General features: G+C 33.1%; 4 protein-coding genes across 5 annotated transcripts; 2 read left to right on the top strand and 2 right to left on the bottom strand.

Moving 5' to 3' along the window:
* Positions 1-834: 834 nt before the first annotated feature.
* LOC130954136 (putative disease resistance RPP13-like protein 1) lies at positions 835-3,765 on the top strand. Its single transcript, XM_057880873.1, has one exon. The coding sequence runs from the start codon at positions 946-948 to the stop codon at positions 3,532-3,534; it is 2,589 nt and encodes an 862-aa protein (XP_057736856.1). The 5' UTR covers positions 835-945; the 3' UTR covers positions 3,535-3,765.
* Positions 3,766-7,448: 3,683 nt separating this feature from the next.
* On the top strand, positions 7,449-9,985 carry LOC130957755 (uncharacterized). Its single transcript, XM_057884601.1, has 3 exons — positions 7,449-7,698; positions 8,267-8,391; positions 9,779-9,985. Exons 1-3 carry the CDS (start codon positions 7,449-7,451, stop codon positions 9,983-9,985), a joined length of 582 nt encoding a protein of 193 aa, XP_057740584.1.
* A 2,904-nt stretch (positions 9,986-12,889) lies between these two features.
* Positions 12,890-17,385, bottom strand: LOC130957754 (putative disease resistance protein At3g14460). The gene is made up of 4 exons (XM_057884600.1): positions 17,294-17,385; positions 14,007-17,219; positions 13,730-13,911; positions 12,890-13,581 (listed from the first exon to the last, which is right to left on the bottom strand). The coding sequence occupies exons 1-2, from the start codon at positions 17,383-17,385 to the stop codon at positions 14,024-14,026; spliced, it is 3,288 nt and encodes a 1,095-aa protein (XP_057740583.1). The 3' UTR covers positions 12,890-13,581; positions 13,730-13,911; positions 14,007-14,023.
* LOC130954138 (uncharacterized) lies at positions 17,228-20,393 on the bottom strand. 2 transcript variants are annotated; one of them, XM_057880875.1, is made up of 3 exons: positions 20,153-20,393; positions 20,016-20,066; positions 17,228-17,702 (listed from the first exon to the last, which is right to left on the bottom strand). In XM_057880875.1, the coding sequence occupies exons 1-3, from the start codon at positions 20,339-20,341 to the stop codon at positions 17,505-17,507; spliced, it is 438 nt and encodes a 145-aa protein (XP_057736858.1). In that variant the 5' UTR covers positions 20,342-20,393; the 3' UTR covers positions 17,228-17,504. The 2 variants fall into 2 exon arrangements, with proteins under 2 accessions (XP_057736858.1, XP_057736859.1); XM_057880876.1 differs by having other exon boundaries at positions 17,228-17,557.
* Positions 20,394-20,428: the final 35 nt, after the last annotated feature.

Here is a 20,428-nt window from a genome sequence, read left to right as displayed (position 1 = left end):
ATATTTTATATAATTAAAAAAATATTAAAATAAATAAAAAATTATTTTAAATATTAAAATATTATTATAATTTATTTAAAAAATATGTTATATTTTATAATATATATTAGGTCTCGCATTTAAATATTTAAATATAAAAGTAGTATGAGTGATATATTTTAATATAGTAATTTTTTGTGTTTTTTAAAACGGCAGAAGATACACATATTGGATTGTTTGATTTGTGTTTAAAAATTTAAAAAAATTTGGGTACACAAATCGGACCGTCCAATTTTTGTATCTCTAAGTTTTTAATTTTTTTAAACACAAATCGAACGGTCTGATTTTTATATTTTTAACAAATCGAACGGTTAGATTTTTACTTCTCTAATTAAATGGTTCTACATTTAAAAATAACACTCCAAGAGTTCACATTTCAAAAAAATACTACTACCATTTTAATATCAAAAACAAAAAGGTGACTAAAAATTGTTAAAATATATCATGAAAAAATTATACAATTAATATTTTTAATATATACTCAAATTGTTCTTCTACAAATTGCAAATAAAAGACACTTGAAATACTAATAAATTTTTATTATTTTAGAAGTCTTTTAAAATTATTTTCATGAGATATTTTGTTTTTTCTAATACTTATAATAAAATATTTAATATACATATTAGATAAATAAATTTTATTAAAGAATCTTATTTTAAAACAAATTAATATGACATGTGAATACATCAAAACTATACAGGATGTCATGTGAAGAATCTCTCGAAGACCAATAAGAGCATGAAGTCATTTTTATTTCAAAAATATTCAACACCTAACACATTTATTTAACTACTCAACTCAGATCACAGTTAAGGCACTACCACATACTACTACAACCAGTCAACCACCAGTCAACCCCTTGCTTACCATCTGTTCCTTCAGATCTCATCACTTCTCTTCAGAAACATGGCTGCTGAAGCTGTTTTGTCTTCCGTTCTTAGTGTTGTTTTCGACAGGATGTCCTCCCCTGAAGTTGTTAACTGGATCAAAGGGAAGAAGCTGACTCAGAAGCTCATTGAAAGGTTGAAGACTAATCTTTATGCTGTTCGAGCCTTTCTCATCGATGCTGAGCAGAAGCAGATCAAGGAGAGACCTGTCAAGGACTGGCTTGATAGTCTCAAAGATGCCATGTATGTTGCTGATGACTTGCTCGATGAAGTCTTCACCAAAGCTGCCACTCAGAAGGATCCAGGTACCTTCCTCTCTCGTTTCTCTGGTATTCTCAATTTGCAAGATCGGGATGTAGCAAAGAGGATGGAGGAAGTCATTGATAGGATAGAGTCTCTTGTGATTCAAAAAGACACTCTTGGTCTGAGAGAGATTCCTAAGGAGAACATGTCATGGAGGATCACTACATCTCTAGTTGAAACATCTGATGTATGTGGCAGGGAAGAAGACAAGGAGGCCATAGTAAAACTCTTGTTGGATGATGATAGTGATGATGCTACCGGTGGTCATAGTGATGTATCTGTGATTCCCATTGTTGGCATGGGTGGGATAGGAAAGACTACTTTGGCCCAATTGGTTTACCAGGATGGCAAAGTGAAGCAGAATTTTGATTTTCAAGCTTGGATTTGTGTGTCAGAAGAGTTTGATGTTTTCAAGGTTACCAAGACTATAATCGAGGCAATAACTTCAAGTTCTTGCAGCTTGACAGATTTGAATTTGCTTCAGCATGATTTAAAAGAAAAGTTGTCAAGGAAAAAGTTCTTTGTTGTCTTGGACGATGTATGGAGTGAAAGTTGCGAAGATTGGGATAAACTTCTAAAACCTTTTCGAAGAGGGGTTAAGGGAAGTAAAATTCTCATTACTACTAGAAGTAAAAGAGTGGCTTCTGTGGTGCAAACTGTTTCACCATATGAACTAAGCTTATTGTCCGAGGAAGATTGTTGGTTAGTGTTTTCAAGACACGCACGTCTCTCAACTGGTTCTATGGAGAATCCAACCTTGAGAAAAGTCGGCAAAGATCTCGTAAAGAAGTGTGATGGATTGCCCTTGGCAGCTCAATCCCTTGGAGGCTTATTGCGTGGAAATTCTGATATTAAGTATTGGAATCATTTATTGAAGAGTGAGATCTGGGAACTCTCCGATGATAAGATAAAGGTTGTTCCTGCGTTAAGAATCAGTTATCACTATCTTCCTTCATATTTAAAGGAGTGCTTTGTTTATTGTTCTTTGTATCCCAAAGACTATGAATTTAGCAAAGATGAATTAATATTGCTATGGATGGCAGAGAATTTTTTGCAACCAGCAGGAAAAAAGACTCCAGAAGAAGTTGGTGTTGAATATTTTGATGAATTGACTGCGAGATCATTTTTCCAACCTCATAAGATTCGTGAAGACAGGTTTGTGATGCATGATCTGGTGCATGATTTGGCAATGATATTTGCTGGAGAATTCTATTTCAGAGCTGAAGAGCTTGAGAATGCAGTTGAGGTTGATATTAAAACTCGCCATTTGTCACATAATGCCAAAGGCAATTATCCAATCTCAAAACTTTTGGGAGTTTGTGACCGAGTAAAACACACAAGGACATTTCTTGAAATCAATTTGGAGCGGGGGATTCCATTTAACATGGAAAATGCACCTTGTATCTTGTTGTCAAAGTTGAAGTACCTGAGGGCGTTGTCGTTCAATTTCTTTCCTCTCAAGTCATTGCCTGATTCAATAGGCGAGTTGATTCATTTGCGTTACTTGGATTTGTCTTGGACAGACATCATGACATTGCCCGATACACTTTGCAACTTGTACAATTTACAGACATTGAAGCTGGTTGGATGTTGGAAACTAAACGCCCTTCCTGTTGGCATGAAAGATCTTACAAATTTGCGTTACCTTGATATTAGTGGTGGGATTGGTTTGCATGAGATGCCGGAAGGCATGAGCAAATTGACAAGTTTGCAGGTTTTAAGCAACTATGTTGTTGGGGAGCGTAAAGGAAACAAGATTAATGAATTGGGAGCACTTGCAAATCTACACCAAACAATTTTGATTGACAAATTGGAGAATGTGGTCAATAGCAGGGAAGCTTTGGAGGCAAGAATGCTTGATAAGGATGGCATTGAATCTTTGATCTTGAAGTGGTCGCCAGATAAATACGAGAATATAGTTGATTCCCAAATTGAAAGAGAGATACTTGAAGAGTTACGACCTCATAGTAATTTGAAACAACTACATATTTATTGTTACAGGGGTACAACATTTCCAGATTGGTTGGGACATTGTTCTTACCACAACATCACCCAAATAACACTGGCTTCTTTGAAGAATTGTTGTATGCTTCCTTCACTTGGACAGTTGCCCTCTTTGAAGCACCTGCACATTTCATTTTTTGAAAGGCTTGCTATTGTGGGGGCTGAGTTTTACCAAAATGATGAATCTTGTCTGGAGACTCCATTTCCAATGCTTGAAACTCTTAGATTTGAGTCAATGCCTTGCTGGGAGGAATGGCGTTCGTTGGAGTTGAATTTCCTCGACTTAGGAAGCTTATCATAAGGGATTGTCCCATGTTGAGAGGAGATTTGCCAAATCAACTACCATCTTTGGAATATCTTACTATTCAGAATTGCAAGCAGCTCAGTTGTTGTGTTCCAAGAGCTCCCGCGATTACCTGTTTATGCATAAAAGGAAGCAATGAAATGAGAATTGGGGAGCTACCTCCTTTACTGGATAAGCTATCAATTAATGGAAAGCATCAAGCGGAGTCGGTGATGGAGGCCATTGCGCACACCCAACTCACTTGCCTCCGATCTTTATCCATCTCAGATTGTTCATCCCACGTATTGTTTCCAGTTAGTAGTATTCCCGCATCACTACAAGAGCTGACGATATTGGATTGCAAAAAATTAGAATTCGAAATGGAAGGCCAACACCACTCATTGCATTTTCTAATGATACATAACAGCTGTGATTCGGTTACATCCTTCTCGCTGGATTCCTTTCCAAATCTCGTGCGTGTTCAAATCAGAGTGTGTGAAAAGATGGAGTCTCTCGTGGTGTCACGCTCTCTTTCATGTCTCCGTTCTTTAGAGATAGTTAATTGTGGGAGTTTGAAATCCCTGCAGACGCTATGGATGGCATCACCTCAGCTAGAACATCTCTCATTACTTGGTTGCCCAGAGATTGATTTGTCGGCTACAGGGGATCCACAGCGTAGCTTGAGAGATCTTTCCATCAGCTACTGCGAAAAACAACTCAGCTGTGTTGCATCGCAGTTTCGTGGGCTTACTCATCTTTGTATTGAAGGTGAAAATGAGAGTGCGAAGTGTCTCCCAAAGGAAGGTTGGTTGCCTGCCACCCTTGAGTCTCTCACACTGGATAGCATTAAAAGTGTGGAGATGTTGGAATGCAAGGGACTTGCCCACCTCACCTCCCTCCAACAATTATGTATTTATGAATGTTACAATTTGGAGAACATTGAAGGAGAAAAGCTGCCTGCCTCTCTGTTACGACTCACCATCTTTGAAAGCCCTTTGCTGGGGAAACAGTGTGAGATGAAGGACCCGCAGGTTTGGCCCAAAATTTGCCACATCCCAGCCATTCAAGTTGATGGAAGATGGATTTGGTAATCCAACAACTTCAACAGGTAATTGTTTCTATCTCACGTAACATTATTCTTCATTCTCTTTTTACGATATTGTTATTCTTCATTGTTATTATTGTCTTGTATCATTCATACAGCTTTTCCATCGAAGCCAACAAGAGATAACTTCTGCAGTTACGGTTTTGCTTTTAATGCATCAATAACATTCAATCATTGTGACAGAGAGGAAAAGTGGTTAAGAAACCTGATGATAAAAGTGGTACGGATGGCTGACATTAGATCATTTCATGAAAATTTGTATATTACCTGAGAAGGAATATCTACTTTATAATGTTGGAATAACTTTGATTACCTCAATATGAAAATTTGTATGTGGTGGTTGAAACTTTCATGCAGAAAGCAACTGAGCAACCAGGGACAATCATAGACACAATCCGTTCCAGTTTGCAAGGAAGCACCAGAAGAATACGGGAAGTCCACCTTCATTGCCATCATAATAATGATCATTTTCGTATTGATTATTGTCCAGTCACCAAAAACAAATATTGATTATTGTCCTTCTTATTGATCATTATCATATTTACCTTTTGAATTTCAGTTCATGTGTATGTTACACTCTAAAATTCTTCCAAACCATCTGATAATAAATTTCAGGCGCATGAACTAAAGTTTAGCAGATAAATTTAGTTTTGCTTTAGTTAATGGGATATTGATTGGTGGCTATGAACTAATTGGACTAATTCAAAACCTTATCAAGAGAAATCAAGTCAACATACTGTCACTGTGTCACATAACCATTCCATTGTAAAATAAAATCTTGTTTGTTTTTTTGAACCTACCCTTTTCAAGATTGAGACTCTCATGTTCATGGTCTGGAAGGTTATACTTGTAGTGAAATAAGAGTGGCAAAAATTCACAAATGAAACAGTACAACACCAGTGAAATGAAAAGTATAGGCAATTCAGAATATTAAAATGGTTAAAGAATGAAAAGGGAATGAATTAAGATGATGATGAAGACAATCTTGAAGAATGCCATCGTCTGTCCACTTGCATTCACTAACCTTCTCTATGTTGGTACATTCTTTTGCATGCATGTATTTTGTTTTGGGATTTTAAAAAAATTCTTTACATGTATAACGTGCTATAAATATTGTTGAATTCTCTTGCTTGGAGTTTATATATTGGAGGAATGAGATTAATTGTTTTACGCCCTTAAACCTATGGTCTACGTTTTTTTTTTCCCCTCTATTTTCTTATACATTGTTGATTAAGAATTGCATGTTTTGTTAGAAAAATAACAAAAATTAGTCGATAATGCAGCAACAACTATGTTTATCCCACTTTATGATAAGTGAACAGGTAAATAGTAACAACAAATTCTTTGAGAATCAATAAAAGCTGAAAGTTTCCATCTCAAACCATCAAATAAGAGAAGCAATTAAAAATAAGAATATATTACCTGTTTAAACGTATTATTTACTCACTGTACACATTACTTGCGTCTCTTTTTCTATATTTTTCTATCTATCTATTATAATATATCAAAAGAGAACTCAAACTAGTGTTATACTGAATAAATAACACATAAATTTTTAGACTTCATATAAAATTGCTATGTTATCCATGCAACCACATAGAAAAAAAATATCTATCTTATAATACAATTATATTTCCATAGAGAATAACATTTATATAATCAATCTAGCATTACTCTCATAATTTCACATACTAAATTATCTAAATTCTAATATTGTATATTTTATTTGAAAAATAAATTTTATTTTACAAAAATTAATTTATCAATCAATCTATCAAAAAAGAACCATTCTGTCTCAAAAAAATTTTAAATAATAAAAATTATTAATGATCAAAATGTTCAATTTAAAGTTTTTTAGGAATCAATTTAAATGTTTATTTTTTTAAATAACTAACCATCATAAACAAATTGTGAAATAATTCATTTCTATTTTTTCACAACATTTTTGTATAATTAAAATTCTTCAGAAAAATTGAATTATTTTTTTTTAAGAAAAAACAAAGATAAAGAAAGTAGGAAACCTCTTTATTTATGTGAGAGAAAAAAAAATAATAGAAAAAGTCTATTAACAGGGTGAAATAAAAAGTTAAAGTTATAACTAAAGTTTTAACACCAAAGAGTAAAATAAAATGATTACTCATATTTAACACATGTACCAAAATAATTTTTGAAATTTCAATTGTATCAATAATATTTTAGAAATTAACAAAAATACATCGGTTAATTTCTAAAGACATAATTATTATAATTTAGATCTCTTATCTTAATAAATAATCAGCCAAGAATGGAATAACATAATTAATTATAATTAGTTTTATTAATTTATAATTTAATTTATTTGTTAAATTATTGTTGACTACGTTCAAAACATGAGGGAAGATACGCTAGTGTTAGGAGAGAATCACGGAACAGATGCTTTGATCATTCATTAGTTGGTTACATATAATTAATTATGTTTTATAATGTGTAACACATGAAACATAGAAATCATATCCAAAACCATCCAATTTACAAGAAAAAGAAACATCCGTGTGCCTATCAGTAGCAACATCCGGTTAAAGTCACCGATGCCTCTGGTTTATCAGTTGGCTGATTCTTGGCTTATATAGAGTTGGTTCCCTAGCATTGTTGTAAATAGATATGGTCAATCTCAATGATTTCTCTGAGTTTAACTCAAAACTAAAATTACAAAATTACACAAACATATATACATACACTATAAAAAGAAGTAATTTAGTAATCCATAATTGAGTTATAAGAAAGTGAATCTGATTTAATGATGTACATTTCAAAACAAATAAAATAGCATTCCCACAAGAGCGCATCTATGCTTCACTTTCTCCAAAGACCTCTCTCTCTTCCATTTATTCTCACCATATTCATCTTCTTCACGTGGATCTCCCTTCATTTCCACACTGCTTCCAAAGCTTCTTCCTCTTCCCGGCATTGGAGTGCCATAGATGATATTAACGCCAACTTGCTCAGATTTCGATCTGGAATTCCTTCCAACATTCTGAAAGATGAGCGTGGTTGGCTCCTTGATCCATTGTCTCTTGCCTCTTCTTCTGGTATTTCAGGTCTCTATTTTTTCCTAAATCTTTTGGGAAAAATTTCAAGTGTAACATGAATACTGTGTTTCAATTGTTTTAACAGTTGATTTTAATTAATATATATTATATATATTTTTTATAATTTAGATCAACGGTTAAAACAACAAGAACACTAGTATTTTTGGTATACTTAAAATTCTTCTAATCTTTTTATCTATTGTTATTTAAAAGTAATATATGTAAAAAAGTTAATTATTAAATTAGTCATCGTATATTTATGTATATTTATATTTTTATATAGATTAATTTATATATTTTTTTAACTAAATAATCAAGTACTAGAACAATCAAATATATCGTATTAGAATAATCAAACATACACTTAAAATAGAAATATAATTTTTTCGAGTAATATTAGGTAATTATCGTTTTTTAGTTTATATTAGCTAATTTTTTATAATTATTTTTATCCTAAAATTTAGACCATAAATTATAAATTTTTAGCACTAAATTCTAAATTATAAACTTAAAAACTAAAATAGACTGATAGTAACTCACTAAAACTTATTTCTCTATGCTTTCTCTAATTTTTTAGGTGGAGCTATCACTTGTGCTTCAATTCATGCAGGAGAAATCCGACCAGGAAAGTTAAGAGGAAATCATAGACACCATGATTGTAACGAGACACTTGTTATTTGGGGTGCTATGACAAGATATAGGGTAAGTTTCTCCATTAATTTTCAGTACTGTACATATTTTGTTCTGCCATACATCATAAATATGTATATGAAATTAAGTTTATATATATTACACCTATCTTCTATTACTCCTCATTTGAGGAGTAAGCACAGGCAGCGGGTATTAGATATCTGTTCGAATTCAAATAGAATTAATTAAATTGATTCTGAAATCAATGGGTAATCGGATACGACCCCGAATCAAACTAATGACTCTTTTTAGTAATTAGTTCGGGTAATAGGTCTGGGGTGTAAAATTCGAATCAACCCGTAAACTCGATTATGTATTAGTTAAATAAAAAATAAAAATTTAAAATATATATACATGCCTTTTTAATAATTTTGAGTTTTTTTTATTGCACTTTTGTATTTAGCTTTTAATGTGTTTGGTGTTTAACATGTTTGGATTTTAATGTATTTAGTATTTAATATGTTTAGATTTTAATGTATTTAATTTTTAATATATTTGGTGTTTAACATATTTTGATTATTTCTATCGATTTTACATGTTTATTGTACTTACAGAATTTTTGAGATAAAAATTTTATTTTTTTTTATGAATTTCATCGAGTATCTATTACGCAAACCGAACCAATCCGTTCTTAATCGATTTGGTTTGGATCGGATACAAACACAAAAAAAACATAAATCCGAACCAATCCGACCCATGTTCACCCCTACCTCATTTCATATCCATTATAATAGTTCACATATCATACATCATCTAGTTTGTTAACTATGTATAAATTCAATTCCATCTATACAAATGAAATGTTTAAAAAATATTATATTAATTGAATTGTATTTTACATTTTATATACCGTGTAATCCTTTGAATTAAAAATATACGGGTCTTGTGGTCTCAAACTTTCAATAACCGAAGAAATGTTATATTATTTCATACCATATGAAATATAACTAAAACATGAGATGGAGTTTACTAAAAATAGCAATACTAGTAAAAACTCATTTCTCTTAAGATATAAACATTTCAGCTAACACTTCACAATTAATAATATATTTAAGCAATGTTTTTAAATTGAATTTAGCCGTCAGTCAAATAAATTTAACTTTTATGAGTTTATCATTTGGTGGTTAATAAAAGAGGAATATCCAAAAAAATCTTACATGAGATGATTAAATAAAATCTATGTGTAAACAATTTTATTATAAATATGATAAGATAAGATGTAATGACTTCGTTTGATCTTATGTAATTAACTCCGAGTTTATTGTTGTTGTTTTTCTTTTTTCTTATGGGATAACATTGTTGTTTCTTCTTTTTGACTTGACTGACTTGTAATTCACTAATTCGTAATGTTTTTTTTTATTTTTATTTTTTTTTGTACAAATTCGTAATGGTTTTGTAGTTGGAGAATAGCAAAGTTCCTCATAAACGTTATGGTGAAGTGACCATTGGGTTCGATGACATTATTGTTGCTGCTAGCCCTAGTGGGACAGCCCACGCAATAAAAAACATAGATCAGATTCGGAGTACATTTTTCATAGGATGTCAAGACAATGTTATAAGTTATAATGTCTCAAGTACCGACTTTAATGTTTGGAAAGATCTTTAACTTTTTTATCTTATAATAAATTAAGTTATTCAATTAGATTTCTCTTGCTAATTCAACGACTTAAACCCTAATGTCTAAGTGGTATGACCGTTAACTTGGTTATACATAATAATTTGGCTATAAATATTATAAGTTGGGTATTAAACAATCAAATATCAAAACGTATTATAACATTCTAAAACACTATTATTCCTCATTTAAGTAAAATATTCGAAAAATATAATTGTATATATCTCATCCCAAATATAAAAGGGAAGTAAAAAACTGTTTGAAGATATATTGAAATAAATAGAATTTATTATTCACTCATTACCTTGAGCGTTGGAGTGCCTTTTGTAGGTGTCTACCCCCTTATTCTTCTACTGTCAAAGTATAACTTATGTTGACACAAAGCTCACGATTATTCATCGGCGGACACGATCCTTTTTTCTTTAAGTCCCGAAATTATCAGATCTGCTTATGGCTAACCAATTTTCTCCTACATCATCCGAGATCATTCGAATGGTATTAGAATTACAACAGACTAATTAGTGCATGACAGAAGAAAACTAAAGAATGGCAAATCAGATAACCGAGTTAACAAATACTCGGATTGCTAATAATGGTGATCACAATGAACAAATGGATGACGAGGAAGAAAATTCTGATCCAACGCATGTCTGAAACTCAACAACCAGAGGGAGATCAAGAAACCAATGAAGATGATAAATTGGACAAAACAGTTGGATCATTCACGGCAGATGTCATGAATTTCAAACTGTCTAGGAACTTTGCGTTACCAATAACTCTAACTCCCTATGTTGGCATGGGTGATCCGAAAAAACAAGTAAAAAATTAAGCTCTATGATGATAGTAAACAGTGCTTCCGATCCTATTTTATGTCGTTGTTTTCCTACTTTTTTAGACGGTGCTGCACTTGATTGGTTTTCATCTTTGCCTGCAGATTCTATTTCACGCTTCCAGGAGCTTGCAAAGTTATTTGAAGATCAGTTCGCTGCATCTTTCATATATCTACATGACTCCGATTATCTGAACACTATCAAACAAGGACAACATGAAAGACTAAGAAAGTATGTTACTCGCTTCACCAAAGTAGCAATGAGCAGTGGTGGAGCTTAATTCAGACAAGGGGTGGCCATGCCCCCCCCCCCCCCAAACTTTTATAAAAATATTAGTAATACTTTTTCAAAAGATAAAAAAATAGTTCAATTGGCTTACATACTTTACTATGATTTAAAGTACCCAATAAGTTCAATAAACAACACTCTCTCTACCTTTAAGTTCAAATATAAAAAATTACATATTTTTTATTTATTTAATTTAATATTATTTTATATTTTACTATTATTTAATTTAATTTTTTATATAATAAAAATAATAGAATATTCAATAAGTATTAATATTATTGTATTTGTATAAATTGATAAAAATTCAATAAATATAATAAATTTTAATATTTGCCCTTCTAACTTCTTATTTACATATTCTATAGGATATATATTCCAATTTTTATATAAAATAATAATGAAAAATCAAAGAATTGATGCATTTTTTAAGAGGAAGGTTAATATTTAAGGAGAACATATAACTTTTACAATATCAACACATTTAGATAGTTCTTCTACTTTAATGAATCACGAAAAAAGTGAGATACAACATTCAAAAGTTTAAAAAGTTACATCGGATGAGTTTGACTTTAATTTTTTGGAACGAGACTCTGACAAACGGCTTTAAAATTTGGCAATATCATCCAAATCAGAGAGATTAGATTAGACGAGATTATCTTAAATGGGTCCATATCAAAAACTTTTTGACAATTATTTTCTATATGGCCCCCCCAAAATTTTGTTTCAAGTTCCGCCACTGGCAATGAGCATTCCAAACCTCCACCCACAAGTGCACCTACATACTATAAAGAGTGGATTTCGCCCAAAAAAATTTGAAAAAGTCATTACATGGCCAAACCCAAAACCTTGGCCGAGTTTCGAGAAAAAGCTAAGGATCAAATGGAGATTTTAAACAGACGACGTAAGATATATAATATATTACTCATAACTATCAAGTATCTACAATTAAGATATATAAGATATAACTCAATAATAAATTCCTATCCAAAAGTTTCCTATGCCTCCCTTCTTGGCTCGACCAATACTAACCAAACGAAATCCCAGAATCTAAATAAAATAGAAGCTATATAACATATAACTCATAATTATCACGCATCTATAATTAAGCTCAGTTTCATACCTAAAGATATTGGTCCACGGCAATATTCCGACCTCATCAATCAAAGAAACGTTGGAAGACGCCTGCAATACTTCATCAGCAATAACCATAAAAGGAAACTTTTTATCCCAAACCGAGGAGCTGTCCTCATCCTCGGCAAAACCATGCAGTCTTTCTTGATTGCTCACGAAAGCAATAAACTCTTCTAAGGGAATCTCCCTCTCATTCTCAACTAGATCATCACATAAATTTATGACGTCGGCCTTCCTCTTTTTGAAAATAATACCTAGATACTACCCATCTACAAAACACATAAAAACATTCTAAAAAATATTCACTCGTTTTATCTTCAAACACATTTTAATATTTCATACATTTTTATCGAGATAATTCACCACAGATATTCTATCTTCTTTTTATGAAAGCAAATTAAAAATAGAAAGTTAATTTTAATTTTAAAATTCAAATTTTAAATGAATTAAATATAATCCTTGTTTTAAATTGTTAGTGAACCTGAAATGCTATCGTTGTTCACATCTCTCATTATTCATTTAGAGGAAGACTCTAAGCAAGGTAATTCAACAATATTTATAGCATGTGATACATGTAAAGAAAATTTTTTAAAATCCCAAAAAACAAAATACATGCATGCAAAAGAATGTACCAACATAAATATTCCAAGAAGGAAAAATAATGGCAAAGAGATTAGAGTGGCTATCGATGAATTAAACCCCAAGAAAAAGGAGCTGCTGTCAACTAATGGAGAAGGTTAGTGAATGCAAGTGGACAGACTATGGCATTCTTCAAGATTGTCTTCATCATCATCTTAATTTATTCCCTTTTCATTGTTTAACCATTTAAAAATTCTGAATTCCCTATACTTTTCATTTGTGAATTTTTGGCACTCTTATTTCACTACAAATATAACCTTCCAGACCATGAATAAAGTCTAAATCTTCAAAAGGGTAGGTTCCAGAAAAACAAACAAGGTATTATTTTACAATGCAATGGTTATGTGACACACTAACAGAATATGTTGACTTGATTTCTCTTAACAGAAGGACTATAATCAATATGATGATGATCAATATTATGATGCCAAATTGCCAATGAAGGTGGACTTCCGGAATTCTTCTGGTGCTTCCTTGCAAACTGCAACTGCTGGACCCACCGCAGACGTACGAATTCGCTCTTGCCACGTGGTTCTCTATGTCATTGAGTTGCTTACCTCGTGATTGGACCAGAACAGCCATGTCCAAGAACACTTGATGAAGTTCATTGGGGCTCCTCTCTATATCAATCAGTGTGTCATGCCGCTCTTGAATCTCTTGGATTGTGTCCATGATTATCCCTGGTTGCTCAGTTGCTTTCTGAAAGAAAGTTTCAACCACCACATACAAATTTTCATATTTTGAGTGATCAAAGTTATTCCAACATATAAAGTATATATTCCTTCCCAGGGAATATGTAAATTTTCATGAGAAAAAAAAGGGAAATCGTTAGTTCAGCCATCCATACCACTTTTGTCATCAGATTTTTTAACCACTTATATGAAAGCAATCATGGTGAGAATTTCATTCTGTGTTGCAATTATTACCATTGTCTTGTTTCTCAGAATTCCTCTCCGTTACAATGATTGATTGTCAGTGATGCATCAAAAGCAAAACCGTAACGGCAGAAGTTATCTCTTGTTGGAAAAGCTGTATGAATGATACAAGACATTAATAACAATGAAGAATGAAAAACCAGTGACTGGGCAACACAGAATAATGTTGTGTGAGACACAAACACTTACCTGTTGAAGTTGTTGGACTACCAAATCCATCTTCCACCAACTTGAATGGCGGGGATGTGGGAAATTTTGGGCCAAACCTGCGGGTCCTTCATCTCACACCGTTTACCCAACAAAGGGCTTCCATCGATGATGAGTTGTACTAGAGAGGCAGGCAGCTTTTCTCCGTCAATGTTCTCCAAATTGGAACAACAGTAAATACATAATTGTTGGAGGGAGGTGAGGTGGGCAAGTCCCTTGCATTCCAACATCTTCACACTTCTGATGCCGATCAGTTTGAGAGACTCAAGGGTAACAGGCAACCAACCTTCCTTTGGAAGAGACTTCACACTCTCATTTTCACCTTCAATACAAAGATGAGTAACCCCATGAAATTGCAATGCTGCACAGCTGAGTAGTTTCTCGCAGTAGCTGATGGTAAGAGATCTCAAGCTACGGTGTGGATCCTCTGTAGCAGACAAATCAATCTCTGGGCAACCAAGTAATCCTAGATCTTCTAGCTGAGGTGATGCCATCCCTGGCGTCTTGAGGGATTTCAAACTCCCACAATTCTCTATCTCTAAATAAGGGAGACATGAAAGAGAGCGTGACACCACAAGAGACTCCATCTTTTCACACTTGCTGATTTCAACACGCCCGAGATTTGGAAAGGAATCCAGCGAGAAGGATGTAACTGAATCACAGCTGTTATGTATCATTAGTTTATGCAATGAGTGGTGTTGGCCTTCCATTTGGAATTCTAATTTTTTGCAATCCAATATCGTCAGCTCTTGTAGTGATGCGGGAATACTACTAACTGGAAACAATACGTGGGATGAACAACCTGAGATGGATAAGGATCTGAGGCAAGTGAGTTTGGTTTGTGTAATGGCCTCAATCACCGACTCCGCTTGATGTTTTCCAGTAATTGATAGAATATCCAGCAAAGGAGCTAGTTCCCCAATTCTCACTTCATTGCTTCCTTCTATGCGTAAAGAGGTAATCGCAGGAGCTCTTGGAACACAACAACTGAGCTGCTCGCAATTCTGAATAGTAAGTGACCGCAAAGATGGTAGTTGATTTGGCAAATCTCCTCTCAACATGGGACAATCCCATATGATAAGCTCCCTAAGTCGAGGAAATGCATTGAACTCCAATGAACACCATTCCTCCCAGCAAGACATTGAGTAAAATCTAAGAGTTTCAAGCATTGGAAATGGAGTCTCCAGACAAGATTCATCATTTCGGTAAAACTCAGCCCCCACAATAGCAAGCCTTTCAAACTTTGAAATTTCCAGGTGCTTCAAAGAGGGCAACTGTCCAAGTGAAGGAAGCATACAACAATTCTTGAAATAACCCGGAAAAAAACCACCCAGTGTTATTTGGGTGATGTTGTGGTAAGAACAATGTCCCAACCAATCTGGAAATGTTGTACCCCTGTAACCCCAAATTTGAAGTTGTTTCAAATTACTATGAGGTTGTAACTTTTCAAGTATATCTCTTTCAATTTGTGAATCAACTGTATTCTCAGATTCATCTGGCGACCACTCCAAGAGCAAACATTCAATGCCATCCTTATCAAACATTCTTGCCTCCAATGCTTCGCTGCTATTGACCACATTTTCCAATTTGTCAATGAAAATTGTTTGGTGTAGATTTGCAAGTGTTCCCAATTCATTAATCTTGTTCCCTTCACGCTTCCCGACAACATAGTTGCTTAAAACCTGCAAACTTGTCAATTTGCTCATGCCTTCCGGCATCTCATCCAAACCAGTCCCGCTAATATCAAGGTAACGCAAGTTTGTAAGATCTTTCATGCTAACAGGAAGGGCTTTTAGTTTCCGACATCCAACCAGCTTCAATGTTTGTAAATTGTACAAGTTGCAAAGGGTATCAGGCAATGTCATGATGTAGGTCCAAGACAAATCCAAGTAACGCAAATGAATCAACTCGCCTATTGAATCAGGCAATGACTCAAGAGGAAAGCAATTGAACGACAAAGCCCTCAGGTACTTCAACTTTGACAACAAGATACAAGGTGCATTTTCCATGTTAAAAGGAATCTGTGAATTCAAATTGAGTCCAAGAAATGTCCTTGTGTGTTTTATTTGGTCACAAACTCCCAAAAGTTTTGAGATTGGATAATTGCCTTTGGCATTATGTGACAAACGACGAGTTTTAATATCAAGCTCAACTGCATTCTCAAGCTCTTCAGCTCTGAAATAGAATTCTCCAGCAAATATCATTGCCAAATCATGCACGAGATCATGCATCACAAACTTGTTTTCATGAAAATTATGAGGTTGGAAAAATGATCTCGCAATCAATTCATCAAAATATTCATCACCAACTTCTTCTGGAGTCTTTTTTCCTGCTGGTTGTAAAAAATTCTCTGCCATCCATAACAATATCAATTCATCTTTGCTAAATTCATAGTCTTTGGGATATAAAGAACAATAAACAAAGCACTCCTTTAAATACGAAGGAAGATAGTAATAACTGATTCTTAACGCAGGAACAACCTTTATCTTATCATCGGAGAGTTCCCAGATCTCACTCTTCAATAAATGATTCCAATACTTGATATCAGAATTTCCACGCAATAAGCCTCCAAGGGATTGAGCTGCCAAGGGCAATCCATCACACTTCTTTACAAGATCTCTGCCAACTTTTTTCAAGGTTGGATTCTCCATAGAACCAGTTGAGAGACGTGCATGTTTTGAAAACACTAAACAACAATCTTCCTCAGATAATAAGCTTAGTTCATAAGGTGAAACAGTTTGCACCACAGAAGCCACTCTTTTACTTCTAGTAGTTATGAGAATTTTGCTTCCCTTAACCCCTTTTCGAAAAGGTTTTAGAAGTTTATTCCAATCATCGTAACTTTCACTCCATACATCGTCCAAGACAACAAAGAACTTTTTCCTTGACAACTTTTCTTTTAAACCATGTTGAAGCAAATTCAAATCTGTCAAGCTGCAAAAACTTGAAGTTATTGCCTCGATTATAGTCTTGGTAACCTTGAAAACATCAAACTCTTCTGACACGCAAATCCAAGCTTGAAAATCAAAATTCTCCTTCACTTTGCCATCCTGGTAAACCAATTGGGCCAAAGTAGTCTTTCCTATTCCACCCATGCCAATAATGGGAATCACAGATACATCACTATGACCACCAGTAGCATCATCACTATCATCATCCAACAAGAGTTTTACTATGGCCTCCTTGTCTTCTTCCCTGCCACATGAATCACAAGAGACTCTATCCTATCAATGACTTCCTCCATCTTGTTTGCTACATCCCTATCTTGCAAATTGAGAAGACGGGAGAGGAAGGTACCTGGATCCTTGTGAGTGGCAGCTTTGGTGAAGACTTCATCGAGCAAGTCATCAGCAAGATACATGGCATGTTTGAGACTATCAAGCCAGGCCTTGACAGGTCTCTCCTTGATCTGCTTCTGCTCAGCATCGATGAGAAAGGCTTGAACAGCATAAAGATTAGTCTTCAACCTTTCAATCAGCTTCAAAGTAAGTTTCTTCCCTTTGATCCAGTTAACAACTTCAGGGGAGGACATCCTGTCAAAAACAACACTAAGAACGGAAGACAAAACAGCTTCTGCAGCCATGTTTCTGAAGAGAAGTGATCAGATCTGAAGGAACAAATGGTAAGAAGGGGTTGACTTCTGGTTGTAGTAGTTTGTTGTAGTGACTTAACTGTGATCTGTGTTGTGTAGTTAAATGTGTTAGGTGTTGAATATTTTTGTAATAAAATAAAATGACTTCATGCTCTTATTGGTCTTTGAGAGATTGTTCAATTGGCATCCTATATAGTTTTGATGTATTCACTTGTCATATTAATCTTTTGTAAAAAAGATTAATTTGTTTTAAAATAATACTTTTTAATAAAATTTATTTGTCTAATATGTATATTAAATATTTTATTATAAGTATTAGAAAAAACAAAATATCTCACGAAAATAATTTTAAAAGACCTTCTATAGTAATAAAAATTTATTAGAATTTCAAGTGTCTTATTTGTAATTTGTAGAGGAACAATTTGAGTATATATTAAAAAGATTAATTGTATAATTTTCTCGTCACGTATTTAACAATTTTTAGTACGTATCTATGATATACAGATACTAACATAGATATGGAACACAACATATATATAAAGTATAAAATATTTTTTAAATAAATTATAATGATATTTTGATATTTTATAATATTAAAATAAAAATTTTTAATTATTTTTAATGTCTTCTTTTAATTATATAAAATATTTAAAATATTTTTTATTTTAATGAATAATAATATATATTATTTCTAAACTCATTTCAATAATACATGTTAAGAATAAAATTGGACACACTGATATACATGACGGTATTTAAGTGTGTCCAAGTGTGTTCCAAGTATTTCCAAAGAAGAATTTCAGAGAAATGCTAAGGACATCGAAATTTATTGTTTTTGGCTATCAACTTAATGTTTAAAAGTATGAGATCAAATATATTGTATAATTTTTTCATCACATATTTTAACAATTTTTAGTACATATCTATGATGTACTAAAAAATTATACAATGATATAAAGTATTTTTAAAATAATATATATATATATATATATATATATATATATAATATGAAATATTTTAAAATAAATTACAATAATATTTTAATATTTTATTGATATTAAAATATAAAATATTTTTTTAATTATTTTTAATGTTTTCTTTTAAATATATAAAGTATTTAAAATATTTTTTAATAAATAATAATATATTTTATTTCCAAACTCATTTTAAAAATACATGTTAAGAATAAAATTGGATACATAGACACACGTGATGATATTTAGGTGTATCCAAGTGTGTTTCAAGTATTTCCGGAGAAGAATTTCAGAGAAATGCTAGGGGCATCGAATTTATTGTTTTTTGTCATCAACTCAATATTTAAAAATAGGAGATAAAATATGTTGTTGTATTACGAGATTAAAAGAATTAGATACTGTTGGACATCAGACAAGTATTAAAATGTGTCTCGGACACGACAACTAAACAAAGTGTACGATAATTGATGGTAGCAAAGTGTACAATGTGTACAATGGACTAAATCTTTGACCCTCTACAACCCATTTTCTCCCTTCCTTCGAATTCATTTTGTTAACTAAGCTTTGCACACCAAATGTTTGATGGTTTGCTTGCTATTTTTCAGTTAGTGTCTGTGTAAACTAAGTGAGTGGGTAGTGGTGTCCTATCTGCAAGATTGATTGTTTTGTTATTTTTACTTCCAAAACAATTGGGAAATTGTTCTTGCATTCTCACTTACTGGGATATTCAAACATTCTTCCTTACACCCGATATATTTCGTTGTGTCTTTACTTTCGTTAAAATTAACATATAAAAATAACAATTAATACTTTCTTTTTGGATTTCTATACTGTGGAAGATTTGAAAGCAGTTCATGAAATTGATTGCAAGCTTTTAAGGTTATAAAATTCCAAAATTCCGCGCTTCAGTTTGGAACCGGTCAGTTACTTCTTCATTTTTTGTCTTGAATTCTTGCATTTGAGTGTAAATACAATCTGGTGTATCTGCTGTTCATGGAGTTGAAAAAATCTTGTACAACTTAGTGATAGTTAATAATAAGCTTTGCCCTCTCTATGGTTCTTGTTTTTGAAGTGTTCCAAGTTCCAACTAAAATGTGATATGTATGAGCAATGGCATTAATTATATAAGTTTTAATGTAATTGGTTTGTTGGTTTCAGATTCAACTGCACTTCCAAAAGAATTGGTTGTGCAGTCCTTGTTTTTAAGTTTCTATTTAGGTATATCCTTTTCTTTCTGTGTGCGTTATTGTTCCTATTTGTATTAGGCTCTTTCTCTATTACCGATGATAATTTTCACTCTAAATGCACCTGGATGTGAAGCCATCCACATCACTGGTTCCTCTGTATTTCTAAGGTGGAAAACAATAATAATAAATAAATGCATGAAACAAAAAGAAAGAAAGAAAGAAAGCGTGAAGGCGAAACCTGCTTGCCAAGCTGAATCATGTTATCAGCGAGTCTGCGAACCTCTTTAGCCTGTAAACAGAGAGAAGAGAGTGTTTATACGAAAATGAAATGAAATTGAAAGTGAAATTGAAATTGAAATGGGGAGAGAGAGGGACCTTGGCAACAGTGGTTTCAATGCGATGGTGCTTGATGAGCTGGGAGACCATGGTTCTGAGCATGGACATTCGGTGACCGGTGGGTCGATATAGTCTCCGGAACTTAGTCATATTCGCGCCACCGTTACTTCTACTCTCAGATTGGGAATCACGGAGTAAAAGACAGAGGGGCACGGTTCTGATCTCCATTTGGGCTTCAATTCAATGTTACTTCTAGTCTCTGAGTCTGAGATTGGAGCTTTCCCTTTTGAAATCACGGTTCAGGTTTAGTTCACA

This window comes from Arachis stenosperma, chromosome 10, assembly GCF_014773155.1.
Source record: "Arachis stenosperma cultivar V10309 chromosome 10, arast.V10309.gnm1.PFL2, whole genome shotgun sequence".
Taxonomy (NCBI): Eukaryota; Viridiplantae; Streptophyta; class Magnoliopsida; order Fabales; family Fabaceae; genus Arachis; species Arachis stenosperma.
This window is presented reverse-complemented; position numbering and strand designations above follow the sequence as displayed.

What these genes read in the sequence shown, in the direction of transcription:
- LOC130954136 (XM_057880873.1), top strand. Translation starts at nt 946, where the DNA reads ATGGCTGCTGAAGCTGTTTTGTCTTCCGTTCTTAGTGTTGTTTTCGAC.
- LOC130957755 (XM_057884601.1), top strand. Translation starts at nt 7,449, where the DNA reads ATGCTTCACTTTCTCCAAAGACCTCTCTCTCTTCCATTTATTCTCACC. An exon ending in CTCTTCTTCTGGTATTTCAG is followed by an intron (nt 7,699 to 8,266) that starts GTCTCTATTTTT and finishes CTAATTTTTTAG; the next exon opens with GTGGAGCTATCACTTGTGCT. An exon ending in GTGCTATGACAAGATATAGG is followed by an intron (nt 8,392 to 9,778) that starts GTAAGTTTCTCC and finishes ATGGTTTTGTAG; the next exon opens with TTGGAGAATAGCAAAGTTCC.
- LOC130957754 (XM_057884600.1), bottom strand. Translation starts at nt 17,385, where the DNA reads ATGTATCTTGCTGATGACTTGCTCGATGAAGTCTTCACCAAAGCTGCC. An exon ending in CTCTCCCGTCTTCTCAATTT is followed by an intron (nt 17,220 to 17,293) that starts GCAAGATAGGGA and finishes TTCATGTGGCAG; the next exon opens with GGAAGAAGACAAGGAGGCCA.
- LOC130954138 (XM_057880875.1), bottom strand. Translation starts at nt 20,341, where the DNA reads ATGGAGATCAGAACCGTGCCCCTCTGTCTTTTACTCCGTGATTCCCAA. An exon ending in TTGAAACCACTGTTGCCAAG is followed by an intron (nt 20,067 to 20,152) that starts GTCCCTCTCTCT and finishes CTCTGTTTACAG; the next exon opens with GCTAAAGAGGTTCGCAGACT. An exon ending in TGATTCAGCTTGGCAAGCAG is followed by an intron (nt 17,703 to 20,015) that starts GTTTCGCCTTCA and finishes TACACAACACAG; the next exon opens with ATCACAGTTAAGTCACTACA.